The sequence below is a fragment of the Solea solea genome, chromosome 1 (genome assembly GCF_958295425.1).
Source record: "Solea solea chromosome 1, fSolSol10.1, whole genome shotgun sequence".
Taxonomy (NCBI): domain Eukaryota; kingdom Metazoa; phylum Chordata; class Actinopteri; order Pleuronectiformes; family Soleidae; genus Solea; species Solea solea.
This window is the reverse complement of record NC_081134.1, coordinates 35,836,054-35,853,418: the sequence shown is the minus strand read 5'-3', so window position 1 is coordinate 35,853,418 and position 17,365 is coordinate 35,836,054. Positions and strand designations below refer to the sequence as shown.

At 38.7% G+C, this 17,365-nt stretch overlaps 1 protein-coding gene and 1 long non-coding RNA gene across 6 annotated transcripts in view; both read right to left on the bottom strand.

Moving 5' to 3' along the window:
* LOC131467646 (uncharacterized) overlaps nucleotides 1-1,964 on the bottom strand; it is an 83,992-nt gene extending 82,028 nt beyond the window's left edge. For all 4 annotated transcript variants that reach the window (XR_009241525.1, XR_009241524.1, XR_009241526.1 and 1 more), the window contains exon 1: nucleotides 1,812-1,964. This is a non-coding gene — a long non-coding RNA (uncharacterized LOC131467646). The remainder of the gene's footprint in view (nucleotides 1-1,811) is intronic.
* Nucleotides 1,965-6,661: 4,697 nt separating this feature from the next.
* myca (MYC proto-oncogene, bHLH transcription factor a) lies at nucleotides 6,662-9,462 on the bottom strand. Of its 2 annotated transcripts, none has more exons than XM_058625455.1 (3): nucleotides 9,047-9,462; nucleotides 7,995-8,734; nucleotides 6,662-7,714 (listed from the first exon to the last, which is right to left on the bottom strand). In XM_058625455.1, exons 2-3 carry the CDS (start codon nucleotides 8,695-8,697, stop codon nucleotides 7,077-7,079), a joined length of 1,341 nt encoding a protein of 446 aa, XP_058481438.1. In that variant the 5' UTR covers nucleotides 8,698-8,734; nucleotides 9,047-9,462; the 3' UTR covers nucleotides 6,662-7,076. The 2 variants fall into 2 exon arrangements, with proteins under 2 accessions (XP_058481438.1, XP_058480602.1); XM_058624619.1 differs by having other exon boundaries at nucleotides 6,662-7,717; nucleotides 9,047-9,460.
* Between the last annotated feature and the right edge of the window lie 7,903 nt (nucleotides 9,463-17,365).

Below are 17,365 nucleotides of genomic sequence, written 5' to 3'. Positions count from 1 at the left end.
GAAGAAAATCGGGTTTCTAGTACAGATCAGGTGACGACAAGAACAAATCAAATAACGCTGAACACATTTTCCAAAACAGCGTATTTTCGCATGTGCAGCTTTATTCTCATGCAAGTTAATGTCCAGGTAAGCACAGCTAACAGCAATTTCAGTCACAAAAATCATTATTAATGTTTCTTTTTCCAGCGTCTTTATGCTACATTTCTCAGTTTTGCACCACTGGAACTTGACGATTAGAAAACAACACAAATTGACTAATCAGTCCATTTCATCACCAGATTGACAGCTTATTACAACCAACCGACCGATAATAAGCCCAGGTTCATGACCTGATGCATTTAAAAGGAACAGTATGTCCTACTTAATGGCCTCTAATGGTGAGACTGTGGAATGCAATCATTATAGTTATTAGACAGTCAATTAAAAAAAGATTAGTTCAGTACTTCCTGCATGACCCGAGCAGAGACTCCGTCTGGCACAGTCACTGAACTGAAATACGACGATCACCGGCTTTCATCAGTGCCTGTCGCTAAATACACCAGACTCCTCTATCAAATATTGAGATTTTAGACATTTCCTTTGCTAAATGTTGGAGATTAACGCATGTTTTCAGCAAAGTATTTTGTCTGATCTACAGTTCGGCATTGTTCGGTTTGATTCTTGTGTCGGACGTCGCGCTCATGACTCTTCCAGTGACGACACTCTGTGACCAATCAGTGGCGCCATTTAAAAGCCCTCTATTTATACAAGCTAAAAGTCCAATTGCGATAGTTTTGACATGAATTGCGATATGACTCGCGATGTCAGAGGGAATCAATATTCTCATTTTCATTTGAAAAACATATTTAAAAGGAATACTGTGTGATATTTGTGCAGATCTACGAGAAACAAAGATGTTCTCTTCTGTCTGAAATGATACACATTTTAAGAAATATTGCACCTCCTGCGATTTGAAAACTGCCGTAGGCCATATTGCGATTTTTGATAAAATGACGTTTATTTTTTCAGCTAAATGCGACAATGAGATCAAAGCAACTCCTCTGAACGAGGACGCACAGGTTTACTGGACAAATTTCCAACAACATCGACGCATGTTGTCATGGAGTCTGGAGCCCGGGTCAGCCAGTCACAGCACACCATACACACACCGCCCTGCCCACCCACAACCTCCACACAATGGACACACTATAATTCCCCATTCTGTGTCAGTGTGTGTGCACCTCGTGTTTCACACATGCTGCTCCACCACATCCCTGCATTCACAGGAAACAAAAATCACAGATACGTCTTATTTATGTTGCTTTTTCACTGCACGGAATAAGACGGGAGGGTCTTTTTTTACCTGCTGCTCTCACACATGCTTTTCATTCTCTGCAGTAATGATCCTAAACAACTGCACTATCACACTGACAGACAGCACTTTATAGAACAAAGCTTCAAGCTCAGCTCCAACACTGGAAAAAAACAGTGAATATAAAGTATGTGTCAGTGTGTTCAGCATAAAAAACAACTATAATAACAGACAATAGAGAATTCAAACAAAAACAACACTTGTCCTGGGAACAATGTAAATGTCACCACATGTAAATTCACATCAAAATCAAACTCATTTTCATCCTCACTCTCATTATAACTCCATTATATTAAGTTTGCTCTGTCAGGTTGAGAGAAAAAGAGAAGAAAATCAGGCCTGTGTGAGTCTATCTATCTGTCTGTCTGTGTGTCTGTGTATGTGTCTGTGTGTGTTTGTGTAGTTTAAATAAAGACTTTTTAAAGAAAACATGATGACTTCCGTCGGTACAACGTCTTACCTTCATGTTCGGGCTCGGTTCTGTCGCAGCTCCGGTGCTTTTATTCCGTTTGTTTGTTTGTTTTCTCTGCTGCTGCTGTAGCTGCTGCTGATGATCAGTCGCGTGTCTCACAGACACAAATCTCGACCTCATTCCATGTGCTCGCGACCGGGACCACGCGCTCATCAGAGGGAGCGCGAGGGATACGGCGTGTGACGTCACAGAGTGTCTAGAAAGCCGCTTATTTAACTTGACTATTAAAAAACGAGATTGTGTTACAACGAGTTCTCCTCCATTCATATTTATTTACATTTAGACTATTATACATGTGTATATGTTTATATTTACACTATTTATTATTTGTTTGAATAAATATTGTTACTATATTAAAGTATAGTTTGACATGTAAGCCTTTCTCTCACAGTTGCCTTTTGTTTTTTCTTTTGATTTGCTGGAATGGAATGAAATTCATTCATTCATTCATTCATTCATTCAGTCTTTCATTCAAAGTACTCATGCCAATATGTGTGACTGGTTATTGACTATGCTTGTCTTTGTTAATGCTTTTCTTTTGTCCACATTCATTCATTCATCGTCCATCCATTTATTCATTCATTCACAAACATCACACTTATTATATTTTACCTATGTTATTGATTGTTCTTGCTTTTTATTTGTATTTTTCCTTTGATTTGATCAAAATCCATTCTTTCATCCATTCATCCATTCATTCATTCATGTCCTTCAAAAGACTACTGTCAGCATGTTTTTCTTTTGATTTATCCAAATACCATTCATTCATTCATTCACAAACATCACACTTATATCAATAAATTTTCTTACGTTTTTGGATTATTCTTGCCTTGTATTTGTATTTTTAGTGTTTTGCTTTTGATTTGACCAAATAAAAATCGATTTATTCATTCATTCACCAGACTCATGTCCGCATATGTTACTTGTGCTATTGATTGTTCTTGACTTTGTCATGCTTTTCTTTTGACTTGTCCAAATGAAATGCATTCATTCATTCAAAGTCATTTGAAGATACATGTGTTTTCATGTGTAAACAAAGATTCATTCATTCATTCCTCCAGTCAATCATTCACTCAGAAACCTCAAACTCATGTCCACGTGTTACTTGTGTTATGGATTATTCTTGCCTTTTTAACTGTACTCTTCATGCTTTTCCTTTGATTGGTCCAAATAAAAATGCATTCATTCATTCATTCATATTGAACATATAGACTCATGTCAGCATGTTTTGCTCGTGTTATTGATTTTTCTTGCCCTTTATTTAAAGTTTTCATTGACTTTCCCCCGAGTAAGTGTTCATTCATTCATTTATTCAAACTCCATCCGACTCATGTCAGCATGTTTTACTACATGAGACGAATTAAAAACACCAACTTTATTACAGTAGCATTTTGATGAGACATTAAAGGTCCAGTGTGTGTAACCTGTTTAGATAATAAAGGTTTTGTTTCTTTTGTTTTCTTAGCCTTAGAAAAAGCATTTAATAAGTAAGTAAGGTAAGGGTTTTTGTAATATAAGGGTATATTTCACATGGAAGCATAAGTTTGCCACACAAATGCATGAGAACATCCTTCTTTTCTGGTCTGCGGAGGCCACCATATTTCCCTGGTGTGCTTGGGAAAGGGGAGGGATTACAGTTTCCATTCTCACTATTAGCTGTCATTCATTCTTACATACTAGACCCTGAATCTGATTATTTTATGATCACAAATACTTCTGTCCAAAAAGATACAACGATGACAAAACAGTCTTTATCAACTATTATCACGATTAATGACAGATTATTAAAGATTTTTCTGATTTGTGTTCATGAGTGGATGTTGAATAAAGCAGGTAATTGTGGTTTTAACCTTAATGATGACACATTTAACTGATATAAAGCACATATATATCTATTTATTGAACTTTTGCTGGCAGGTTTAATCAGAAAATATACCTAGAATGGTGTGTACCTGAAGTATTTATTTGTGTTCTACTGTGACTGCAAATGTATAAAACCTACTATTAATCATTCTTCTTTAGCCTTTCGTTAAACGTATTATTCATCTTTATTTCTGTTTTCCACGTCTAAGCACAAACAGTAATGGAAAACTGCAGTAAAAGATTCAGTATCTGCTTCTGATGCTGAACATTTGCTCAACACATTTTATAAGAGTTGTATCATAAGTATGACTCTGCACTTGAGAATGCTTTCATGCGCCCGGTTTGTGTTTTATCTTATCCATGATGTGACATCACATTATTATCTGAAGGCAGGTTTGATCATAAAAGAAGTTTTATTGGTATTTTGTGCCCATAATTCTGTGCATAAACTGGTGTTTTTTAGATAGTTTGTGATTCATAATGAAGGAAAAACAGGTCTCATCTGGATGGTTTAACACCTTCTCTACACAGAGGAGTCAATTTACTATCAGTGCTGATGGAATGTCTTTAATAAAAAAAGGGCTATGGAGGTTGTAAATTAACCTGTTTTACTTGCACACAGTGTATTTGTGTTTGTTCTTATCTGGGACATGATAGTAAGTTATTATCTGACAGTTGACAGTTGATTAAGCATACAAACACTTTTATTCCAATTTCCTGTCTTTAAGAAAGAAATAATGTGAAACTTTTCCAAAATCATGGTGTTTTTCCAGAGTTTCTGGTCAATTATGAAGCAAAACAAGTTTCACCTGGAAAACTGAGCGCATTTTATTAACAAGCTCTTCAAAAGAGCTATAAACCAATAACCTGTTTTACTTTCACACACCCTGTTTGTGTTTATTCTTATCTGTAATGCGATATTAAGTTGTTATCTGTCAGTGTAAGGAATTTTACTCCAGTTTTGTAGTAGTTAAGGGAACAAAATAATATGAGAAATTGAAAATGATGTGTACAAAGTGGTGTTTTTAATGTGTTTCTGGTCAATTCTGAAGCAAAATAAGACTTATGTGGATAACTCACCACATTCCCAACTGAGGAGAGTCGTTTTGAGAAAGTCTTCTATTGGTTCTGATGGAATGCTTTTAATAAAAAAAGAGCAAAGAAGGCTATAAACCAAGATACACACACCCTATTTGTGTTTATTCCTATCTGTAATGTGATATTAAGTTGTTATCTGACAGTATAAGGAATTTTACTCCAGTTTCTAACAAAATAATATGAGAAATTCAAAATAATGTGTACAAAGTGGTGTTTTTAAAGAATTTCTGGTCAATTCTGAAACAAAACAAGTCTCACACGAATAACTGAACACATTCTCTACAGAGGAGTCATTTTGTAAAAGTTTCTAGTGGAAAATACTTTATTACAAGCTCTTAAAAAAGAGCCACTGTGGCTATAAACCAACCTCTACACCATATCTGTATATTTTTATGTCTAATTTGCAATGTGATATTAAGTTATTATCTCACAGTATAAGGACTTTAAATGTAGTCTCCTGCAGTTAAGGAAGATTTAATGTCAGAACTTCAAAAATGATGTGTATAAAAAGGTTTTTTTTTAATAGAGTTTTTCTGGTAAATTCTAACGCTAAATGAGTTTCATCTGGATAATTACTCACCGTCTCTGTCCAGGAGAGTCATTTTGAGACAGTTAACTGTCAGTGCTGGTGCACTGTTTTCTTTATTAACAAGCTCTTAAAAAGAGCAACCGTGGCTAAAAACCAACCTGTATGTGTACAGTTTTTTATTATTTACAACGTGATATTAAGTTATTAGGACTTTAACTTTAAAGTTTCCTAAAGTTAAGGAAGAAACCATGTGAGTAACTCTCAATTTTGAGTATGCTTGTGAAAGGGTTTCTGGTAAATTCTGAGTATGCTTGTTAACGGTTTCCTGTCAATTCTGAGCAATCGTGACTAAAACCAACTTGTATTTGTATATTTTTTCTTATCCGCAATGTGATATTAACTTATTATCTGACAGTATTAGGACTTTAACTCTAGTCTCCTAAAGTTATGATGCATTACAAGTGTGGTCTGGATAATTACACGTGCTTTTTTCACATTTACAATCAGTTCTGGAGGAATGCTTTTTATTAACAAGCTCTTAAAAGGAGATATGGTGGTTATAAACCAACCTGTTCAACCACCATGTTTGTGTTTATTCTTACCTGCAGAGTGATATTAAGTAATTACGACTTTAACTCTAGTTTTCTTAAGTTATGAGTAGATTTTCTAGTAAATTCTGACACATAACATAAGTCTTGTGTGGATAATTACACATAATGTTTTCTCATTTACAATCAGTTGTGGAAGAATGCTTTTATTAACAAGCTCTTAAAAAGGAGATATGGTGGTTATGAAGCAACCTGTTTTACTTTCACCCACCATGTTTGTGTTTATCTAAGTTATCTGACACACACACACACACAGGGAGTTTAACTCCGGTTTCCCTGCAGTTTAGGAAGAAATAATGTCTCTTCTGGATCACTATACACCTTCTCTTCACAGGGAGAGAGTTTACCGTCCGTTCTGCTGGAATGCTTTTAATAACACGCTCTTAAAAGAGAGCTATGGTGGCAGTGAATGTGCTTGTTTGCACATAAATTACCTCGTCTTCCTTTACGGCCGCCCATCTAACTTTCATCAAGAGGAGACAACGTTATTAATTTAGCCCCTGAAGCGCTTCACATTCTACGTGGATGATGTCAGGGGGAGGCGGCCGCCTTGATGTGAGCATCGTTAAATCTGAACACCAGTCCCTGTCAGGGAGCGTTACTACAAATTATGTAATCATGTATGTGCTTAAGCCTCCTCCTCCCTGTTAAACCCTGTGTTCCCAGCACATACCAACGTTTGTGTACACTATGATGGGATGTGTACGTGTGCATTTGTGCTGCAAGAACAAGGAGACAAATTCAAGAGAAAACTGTATTTTATATTTCAAAAAGAATCTATGAACATAATGGAAAAAAACAAACACTGGGTCTGAAAATCCAGACAATTGAGATTCAAAAATACATTTTCTTAGGAAATATTAATTATATACAAAACATAAAAATTTATATTTTACCTTGGACCTCCAACAAGGACGGCCCAATTTTTTTGTCGTTTTAATATTTTATTAATAAAAATAAACTTTTAAATATTTAATCCACCCTTAACTTCTACTGAGGCAGTTTTAACATTGAAATCAAATGAGATTCCAAACAACTTAATCCGCTTTTGCATTTGCATGCAACAACAACAACAACAACTGTACACCTCAAGTTTTTGAACTTGCATAAAAAACAAAAAAATGCCACAAAAACAAAGTCTGATTCAAACTTTTTTTAAGCGCGAGAGCTCTGCAGCTGTGACAGTCTCTGCTTTAAAAGTTCACTTTTCCTCCTCAGCTGCTCTTTGAGTGTGACCAGTTTGTGTTCGTCAGACTGCATGCTGTAGATGCACTCTGTCGCCTTCTTCAGGATCACCACTTTGGCCGCCTTCTCGTTGTTGGCAACTTCGGGGATCTCGTCCCTCAGGGCGAAAAAGCTCAGCTTGAGCTCGTTCCTCCGCTGGCGCTCCAGTACGTTATGAGTCCTTCTCTTGTCGTAGTCCTCCGTGTCGGACGTCCGCGGGCTCAGACACTTGCGGTTGCTGCTGATCTGTTTGAGGACTCTACTGTGGCCACCAACACTTCCACCTCCACTGCTGCTCTCCAGCTTCAGCCTCTTGACAGCCGGCTGCTCGTGCCTCATGGACGGGTGGGCGGCGTAGTTGTGCTGGTGGGTGGAGACGTGGCACCTCTTCAGCACGAGCGGACTGGGATGCCGGGTCTCCTGCGAGCTGGGGTCGCACCGCTTCACCGCCTGCCTCTTCTCCACTGTTACCACATCGATTTCCTCCTCTTCTTCTTCCTCCTGCTCCTCCTCCTCCTCTTCTTCTTCTTCTTCTTCTTCCTCCTCCTCATCATCATCTCCATCTTCATCTTCTGAAACAGAGCAAAAACAGAATGAATACATGCCACAGCTATGAAAGGAGTATAACAAACAGAGGCATGCAGAGAACATGCAGCCATGACCCCTGAATGATCCTCCTCCACCACGACTTAACATGACAGCCCTGTCTGGAAGTTAAACTGCAAATGACATGCATTTAAACAATAATTGGGCCAATTTAGTCACAATTAAGAAGCCCAGGGCTATCTGATGGTGAAACAGCAGAGAGGGGTGTGACTGCTGCATGCTGAGAACACATCCACAACCCACCTGAGTCACTACAGCTGCTGCTGCTGCTGTTGGGCGGCGTGTCCAGACCCAGGTCTTTACTCGGCGGCGTCGCTGCTGCGCTCTGCTTGGGCGTCTCTGCGATGGGATAGGGGAAAACCACAGATGGGTCGATGCACTCCGAGGCGGACGTGTTCAGGTCCTGCAGGTAGCTGCTGTTCAGCCTCCACACAGCTGCAGCCGCTGCACTGCTCGCGTCCGGGCTGTCACAGACAACAGCGGCGGCGGCGGCTGAGGACGCTGGCGACGACGACGACGTCGACGTCTCCTTCCTGGCTGCGTGCAGGGAGGCGAGCCGCTCCGACACCACCTTCTCCAGCTTGGCCGCGGCGGAGAAGCCGCTCCACATGCAGTCCTGGATGATGATGGACTTGAGGAAGGTCTGCGAGTAGTCGGCGTCGCAGATGATGCTCTGGTTCACCGCGTCGTCGCCCAGGAACTCGGTCACCATCTCCAGCTGATCCGCCGTGGACGGGAAGAGGCTGGAGAGGGACGGCCGGCGGCTCGGGGACAGAGGAGGCGTCGGCAGCAGCTCGAACTTCTTCCAGATGTCTTCACTCGGAGCCGGAGGTTGATGCTGCTGAGGGTAAAAATCCTCCTCCTCGTTGTCATAGTAGAAATACGGCTGCAGGGAGTCGTACTCGTAATCGTAGTTTTTACTCGCCAAACTTGAAGTCAGCGGCATCGTGACGCGTGTCCGTGTTTCTGTCCTTAATGTGGAACTGTTTGAAGAAGAGAAGATGAGGGAAGAGGTTAATGGTTGTTTATAAAGAAGGGAAGTTTCGCAGCAGCTGCTTGGCATTGACCCTGCCCATGAAACATCACATGGTCACTCCAAAACATAGAGCCGCGGCTGTGCGCACGCCCTGCATGCGTGCACCAACAGTGCCGCCGCAGCGACAGCAGGTGCGTAACTGTGAAACTGATATGAGCAAGAGGAGAAACCTCACCCACACACTACACACCTCCACTAACTAGAAAACCTGTGTGCATTTAACGCGTAAAATGCTCCAGAAAGCGTCTCCTCCTCTTACCTGTTAGTATGAAATCACCAAGCAGGGGAGAAAAATCGAGCCAAAACGCGTGAACAAACGGAGCAGGAGAGTTATTCCAGCGCGTAGGACGCATTAAATCCTGCAGCAGAGGCGGTGCACTCGGTGTCAGAGCCGCTGAGTGAAGCGAACATGGAGAAGAGAGCGGCTGCAGCGGCAGAAACACAAGCAGGGCGAAGACAACACGACGCGCTCCCTCTCATCAGCAGTGTCAGAATCACAGCTGAGCGCTCCGCCTCCCGCAAATAAGAACCACCGCAGCACAACCTGTATCCCTACGCACCTTTTCCCGCGAAACGCTCCCCGGCGCTTTTTGACGCCTAAAACCTACTTTTTCTCCCCCGGAAATAATCCCAACACGCCACAAAACACGAACACACAGACTCACACTCGCAAAGGCATCGATATTGTGTCATTATTGAGTGTTTTCCCCCGCTTTACTCCGGGTCTATTTCTTCAGAGGAGGAGCTCTATAGTAGAGTAGAGCTGCCATTGACTGGGGATGAGTAAAAAAACAAAAACAAAAAAAAACCACTTGACAGTTAATAGTAGTGACAGATAATTAGGTTGACTTATTTTTACACCACCTTTCCCGCTTTAAAAGGCAGCACTAGTGGAGTGAAAAATCCACTCAAATACAAATTTAATCCCACATAAAAAAATGAAAAAATAATAATTAATCTAAAAAACATCACATTTATGGCCTAAAATAAAATATACAAAAACATCATGCGTCTTTTTTTTTAAAATCCACATCTTTGCACAAACAATAAATAAACATGATGTAATGTGTATATTTAAGCCAAGGTTTTGCACAATTTGTGCACGTTTCGTAGTGAAATGAGGTTAAAAGGAGAAAAAAAAGTGCACAGGTGCAGCAGCTTACCTCACTGACAGGTGATTTCAACACACACAAATGCACCAAGCGACTTGTAGTTTGGCAGGTAATGATGCTTAAAGTTCTCAAACCTCATCACCACAGTTACTGCACAGATTGGCACCAATTAGCAGCAGGAAGGAAGCAATTAAAGGAATCAGATGGGCAACCCAGTTGTGGATGGAGGAGTCTCTGCTGTAGTGAGGAGGAGGAGGAGGAGGAGGATGAATGGGTGAGTGACTGAAAGGGTGCTGGCTGCTGGGTGTTGGGTTGGACGGACCTGGAGCGCCCTCTGCTGGGTAACTTGATCTAGGGCTGGACACCAGCCAGGTGTGTGCAGAGGTCATGTCAATAAAAAAAAAAAGAAAAAAAGATGTGTCACAAAAACCAACGTGTCACTAAAACTGAGAGTTTTTAATGAATGAGGTTTAGGATCGTTTTATAAAAGTGAAGGTTTAATCTGACTGGATCAGTTACAACACTGTGGGTTAACGGAGCCGTTTAATCAGGTTAGTGGGTCATTTCATTAAAACTGAGACTTCTGGAGAAGCATTGACAAATGATCAGCCTGCAGCCTTCTAATAATAATTTGTACTAAATATAAATCATATGGAAGTTAAAGATTCCTTATTATGGCAAGGTTCCTCATTACAGCTTCCAGACTAAAAAGTCCAAAATTGTCAATAATAGTCGAAATATTATTGTTATTTATAAAAGCAGTAGCACACTTCTAATGCACACTGAACTTAATCAACTCATCTTAAAGTTATGTATGAGTCAAATATCTAAATTGTGACAATCATAAAAGTATGTTAATGTTTTATCAGGCCGTGTTGAAGAGTGTCCTGAGATCTGGTTTGGGATCGTCTCTGTAATCCAGACTAAGGTCCGGACTTTGACCAGTGCGCACAGATGATCCTCCTGTGATCTGCACTGTCACTGTGAGCTGTTACACACACACACACACACACACACACACACACACACACACACACTGACAACACACACATACTTCAAGGCAGGAAGAACTTGTTTGTCCCAAACACAGCATGAGCAGTGATAACCACAGGGATATTTCACTCACTTCTTATTGATGTATTTATTTCCCCTGGTTTAACGTGATGTTTTTATTACTTTTTAAAGAATGTTTTCCCTATACATCTATATTTACTGTATTTATTCCCATAAATGTCCATATTCAGTACAACAAATATTATAATAATAATAATAATAATTATATTTCATCGATTACTCTCTGTGACTGTAAACTCTTGTAATTTTGCACTGTGGACGAAACAAGACATTTTGGGACATTGTTATTTAGATATTTGGGAAACGGAGTCAAAACCTTTCATGAAATTTCTGTATTTTATAATTAATCAAGAAAATAATCTGCACATTCATCTAGAATTTAAAATGATCACGACTTGCAACTGTTGTATCTTAATAAGCCTAAAAATGTGTTGTCAAATTATTGAGAACATCTGATCAACATATACACATGTGTCTAAATTCAGAATACCCCATAATATGATTATGATTTACTCTGAATATCACTTTATTCTGGTTAAGGTAATCAGTAAATGCTGTTTACATGACAGAGTCTTATTCAGATTCTTCTTAATTATTAAATAATCAGAACATGATTCATAATTATCAATTTTATTTGCCGGAATGTAGTTTTATGGTGAGTTTACCAAATAAAAACATTAAATCACGTACTGTAAAAGGTGAGCACTCTAATGTAGTTATAATATAATACATAGATTAATGATCAAAGTCATATTTACTTCTACCAAAGTTTTAAAAAGAATAATTTTTCGAGACCGTATGCGGTTTGTGGGAACATACAGTTTCCACATTTGGACAAGTCCAAGCAAAAGGAATTAATAGCTGAGCAAAGACAGAAGAGAGAGAAAGGACAATTTCTCTGGTTATCAGTTCAATTCCAGACGAAGGGAAGTGAAGACAATTCCCCAAACTGAAATTACAACCTCTTTCCTTTCCTCTCTGCTCACTCCTTCATCTGTTCCCTCCCTTCTCTCCTTTCCTCACTGTTGTGCAGGATAGCGATCATCATCATCATCATCATCATCACCACAGGGTTCATGTGTTGTGGTCATTTTGTTCATCTTCTCTGGCTGTTTCTCGTGTTACTGTGGAATCATTTCCTCTGATGGAGACTCAAAGTGTTCAGTCAAACTGGTTCTTCCTCTTCTGAGAGACACTCGATAGTAAAAACAGATATTTCCATTAATTTACCCCTTTTTTCCCCGCCGATGTTTAAAGGTTTCTTTACATCATTTTAATATTAACAGTGGTATGCATTCATTTGACACTGGAGATCTACACTCGCCTATATGCAAGTTTCAAGACATTCTTGCAAGAATCAATCAAGTCAAGTTACATGTTGTATAAATAAGGAAGATAAGTTAAGATGATTTTCCAGATATTCCACATTTAAATATGCCAAAAAAAAGAGTTTTATCTGTAGCAGAAACACTGCATAACTCTGCATACGGCGTAAGAACTGCTTCATGGTCCCATACAACTGAATTGTATGGGACCATTGTACAAAGGACATTACTCCTACTTATCATAACCAGCTATTTAACCAACTGACTTCCTGTCTTCCTTTGTGGGAAATAGAATTTTCACCTCATGAATTTTCACCTCGGTTGCCAGGTTTGTACGCAAGGCTGCAAAAGCTGTTGACACGTTAACCCCGCCATAATTTGAGAAAAGGTGCTGAAGAATGTGCTGGCCTCTTTTTAAAGAGATTTTCAATCTCAGTGAGACTTTCCCACTTAAATAAAGATTATTCCTCTTCTTCTTCTACTACTATAAATAATACATCCAAGTCTGCCTGTATTTTTTTGGTATAGAGTGACTTCAGACTCTTTGTTGTACAATCATAATCACATGTTCTTCATCAGTGGTGGGACGAATTGCACCTGAATTTATAAGAAAATTATCTTAATCATACATTTTTACCATGTTCAACACATCAGCATTGATGCATGAAGCTCAGGACTGAGATCCATGACTGTTGGATTAGTCAGGTGCTCGACGGTCACACTTGCAAACCGACTCATTTCCTCCTGTGTGACTCAGACGCTGCCTTTGTGAACTTCCCTCATTTCTGACCACAAAAAAAAACAGACGTCCTTCCACATTTCTGTGGCGTGAGTTTCATCACAGTGACTATAAAAGTGCTGCCACATGGTCAGTGTTTCCCATTTCATTTACTGGTTTTTATAATTTTTTAACTCTGCAGAGGAGCTTCAGTCTGGTTCTACAATCCACTTTTTTTCCTCCCTTCATGTTTCCCGTTAGCTGACTCAGTTGGTACAGATTTCTCCCACAAACAGTAGATCTGACAGACGAGACTGACAGCAGTTCATTAGCAACTATTTTAATAATTCATACAAAAAAAAAACACCCACACACAAATGTTGGCGCTCCTGTCGCTAAAATATAGAGGCCGTAATGTTGTGTTTTGTCTTTTCATTCATTTCAAATAATTTGTTGGACAAGGTAAAGTATTATGACACTGTAGTTTTGATGGTACAATTTTCTTCAGTGTTGTTGAAGAACTAAAATTACTCAAAATAATCAGTGTTTCTCCATAAATGAAGTCATTAGTTAACAATCAGTTGACCGCAACCTTATAATAATCACATTTAGAATATACTTAGTTAAATTAGTTTTTGCATACTTTATTACTTGAGGTTTTATATTAATTCTTTTTTTAGGAATTTGAATGTTATGCTGTATCACTTTGAGATGTTGATAATGTAAAGTGTGTTGTAAATAAAATATACCATTTTTAATAATAAAAACAGTGAAGCTGGATTATTTGTGCTACACTAAACAAGAGAACCAAACCAAACTCAGGGCAAAGTTGATCGTTTGCATCAGTCCTGATTGTGTTTGTCAAACCTGCACAGACAACAATTTGAAATCCACTTACACAGAGACAGAGTAACACTTCAGCAGACACACCCGCACAGAAATGTCAGGGATGTTCTCCTCCTCGCACGTCCGGGACACGACTCAGCATGATGAGGCAGAAAATCAATAGCTGCTCAGCTTAGACGAGGGAGAAGGAGGCTGCCAACGAAGCATTCAACAACTCCAGCCTGTCAGGCTGCTCCAGAGCTAATTGTGTCATTAATTATTGACAATGACAAATGTTAGCTATTGACACAGTCTGCAACAGCTGCACACGGTCAAACATGCAGTGTTTATACTGTTACACAGCATGAAGTCCAGCTTTTTGACATTTGATTTCCGGCCAAATACAACACATTTTTCCCCCTGTACGAGGGTTTTTGTGGTTTTACCCCACCCAGTGTGAGGGTTTAAGGATTGTGTCACTCACTGCTATACACGGCTATATAAATAAATTTGACTTGACTGGGAGCAGCATTGTGCGGGCCCTCCCAGCCACCATACTGTCAAAAGGTGACGCTTTGCCCTTGACTTATTTTGACTAATATGTGCTGATATTTTCAAGCCCAAGACTCTTATCTCTTGTGTGAAGTTTTGAGCAGATTGGTCAATACACAGCAAAGTTACAGGCCACTTCCTCTTCTATGGAAAAATGACTGACTTCCTCTTAGGTGAAGTTCATGTTCAGGGTAGGGTCAATCATGTCACCTGTGAAGTTTTGAGAAGATTGGTCAATGTACGGCAAAGTTACAGGGACCTTTTGAATCTGCAGGACCTTTTGATAGCTTTTCATCTTTGATGTGTCTAGTACAAATTGACGCATTTTTTTTTATGTTGGTACGATTAACGTGCTCAGACATGTGGTTCATTTATAAAAACGTGCAAATCTTATCTTAAATTTTATACTTTTATATTTATACTTAAGTTTGTGTTTCTGTCTCCTACAACTGACTCGTAGAACCTGCGCAAGATTTCCAATGTGCCTGGACTATCTGTTTAAGTACAAATGGCAAATAAAAACCTTGAACCTTGAACCTTGAACCTTGAAATCGCAAAGATGGACGCCAAATGAATTCAAAATGGCCAACTTCCTGTTGAGTTGACGCCATGTTTGCAATCGACTTCTTGTTCGTCCTGGGCTGTGACATGTTTCCACCAAGTTTCGTGAAATTTGGTGCAACTTAGTTTTGACTTTGTCCTACCGGGTTTCACCTTTAGAGGCGCTACTGAGCCATTTCACACCACCTTTACGTATTCCCCCTTAGTTTATAAATGTTTTTGCATGTTCTGATTCTGATTTCTTCGACGGTGAGTGCTTCAAAAATGCGATACTTTTGGAAGAAAAAATAAACAAACGATAAGCCTTATACTCCTTTTACTCACTTTCATGAACTACATGTTCACAATGTACAACATGAACGTAATTCACTAAAGTAATGCTTAAGCCTTTTACATCTATGCTCAGGGCTCCACTGACTCGAAATTGCATTTTCTCCTGTGATTAAATCAGAGATGTGGAATGTAGCTGCTATAAGAACTTTAATGTTTTATAGTGCTTTCATTGTGTATTGTGAAATAAAGGTTTAAAGGTCATTAAAAAAATGACCATCTGTGCATTAGCATGGGAACAGTTCATACTCAGGAATGTCATAATCCAATCAAGGCCTCTAGAAATATCTTTTATAGCATTTTAATCTCATTTTTTCCAAGTCATTTATTGTATTATTTGACACAGCATAATCCTTTGTATTGATTGAAATTATTTGCAACAATTAAACATGCTTAATTACATCAGTAACCGCCTTTTTAATGACCAATATCAAACTGATTATGGTAGATTAATAGACAAGAATGAAACTCTACATGTCTGGGGGGCTATTCATTCATTTATTTATTTGTTTATACATTTTCTGTAAAAAGGATGCTGGATCCCTAACTGACCACTAGAGGGCACCATCTACCTTTAAGCAAGTAGAGAAAGAAATCACTGCAGACTGAGTTTATAGACAAACATAGGGTGTGTTTTTAAAAAAATAAATAATCTGCAGTTAACACACTTGGGTGTGCAAATACTTTTGGATTTGAATGTGTTTTTGCATTTCTGCAAAGAAAGTTTAAAAGGTTTAAGAAATTACTGCCTCCATAGATTCTAATCTGCTGTCGTTAAAATCACAAGAGCACTGCTGTATTCCCAAATGTTGTAATTATAGCAAATGTTAGAAGAAAACAGGGTTTTACCCTGGTCGGATAAAAGCCATCTGCCACCATGGGAAGTGTTTTAGTCCTCTGTTAATGTGAATTCACAAGAAAAACAGGGAAGCTTTATGTTTTGTTGATAGTTTTAACAGAGTTTCTGCTCAGTTCACGTCAACAGAACAGTGTCTACTTGAACTGAGGCAGCTAAATGGAACTCAGCCATGATTAATTTCAATATTTAATTTAAATGCTGTGGAAAAAATGCCACAGGAGGATTTAATGCTACTGAAGAAAATGTAATTAAACATAAAGATATACAGTGTATTTACGCGTCTGTCTGTCCCTGATGGGTTCGGGTTTAATCCAGGAGTACAAATGACTTTTTTGGAGTAAACCATCTGTGACTTGTTTACTGAAAGAAAACAACCCAGCATGTTAAAGTCAATTACTTACTTTCAAAGTAAAAGTCTCCCATTATTGGGACCCCTGAGGAGAGTTTGCAGCAGATGTAATGAAACACTTCCAACACTTAAGTGTGGCTTTATGTTTTTTTTAAGCCACATGTAGGTCAAGTAAACATCTGAATGAAGTTACAGCTGCCAGTGAGAGGAATGTCTGCTCGTAAAAAACGCTGTGTCACGATAAAACACACCAGTGAACTTCCCTTTGGCACGACACGGCACGACACGGCACGCAGCAGCAGCTCAAACAACTGTGTTTTTCTGTCTCACTGTTACAGTTTGAACCTACATTTCACATGAACCATATTAAACACACAATAAACTGAAGAGCAAACAAAACTGTGTCCATTTGAGTTTTTATTGTTTAACTTTTACACTCAAGCAAAGGTCATGTACATTTTAAAGTGGAGGAATAAAATTAAATATGACCAGTGATAAAAAGTTGTTAGCATATGAACACAATTATCTTTATATAAAATAATGAATTACATTTACTCACGCTACTGTAATTGAGTAGGTTTTTGTGTACTTTTAAAAATTTGTAATTTTACTTAGGTATGTTTTTTTGGAAGTACTATACCTTACTGAGTTAAAAAAAAATGTTTTTCTTAACCCTTTACAGGGCACTCATTGAAAAATGTTGGCCTGAATTTAAAAACTATTTAAAATTAAAATTCACGAACTGGAAACTTGAGAGTGAATGATGAGGACAGGTGAATTGGTGCTAATTAAGGTGAGAAAGTTAAAGCATTTGTGACCTTTGACCCACTTTGACTGATACATTATGTGTAGCAACACAAGTAACTTTTACTC

Bases quoted from the DNA above. Each gene is read 5' to 3' on its own strand.
- myca (XM_058624619.1), bottom strand. From the start codon at position 8,697: ATGCCGCTGACTTCAAGTTTGGCGAGTAAAAACTACGATTACGAGTAC. The intron at 7,718-7,994 runs GTGGGTTGTGGA...GCTCTGTTTCAG, and splicing joins CAGCAGCTGTAGTGACTCAG to AAGATGAAGATGGAGATGAT.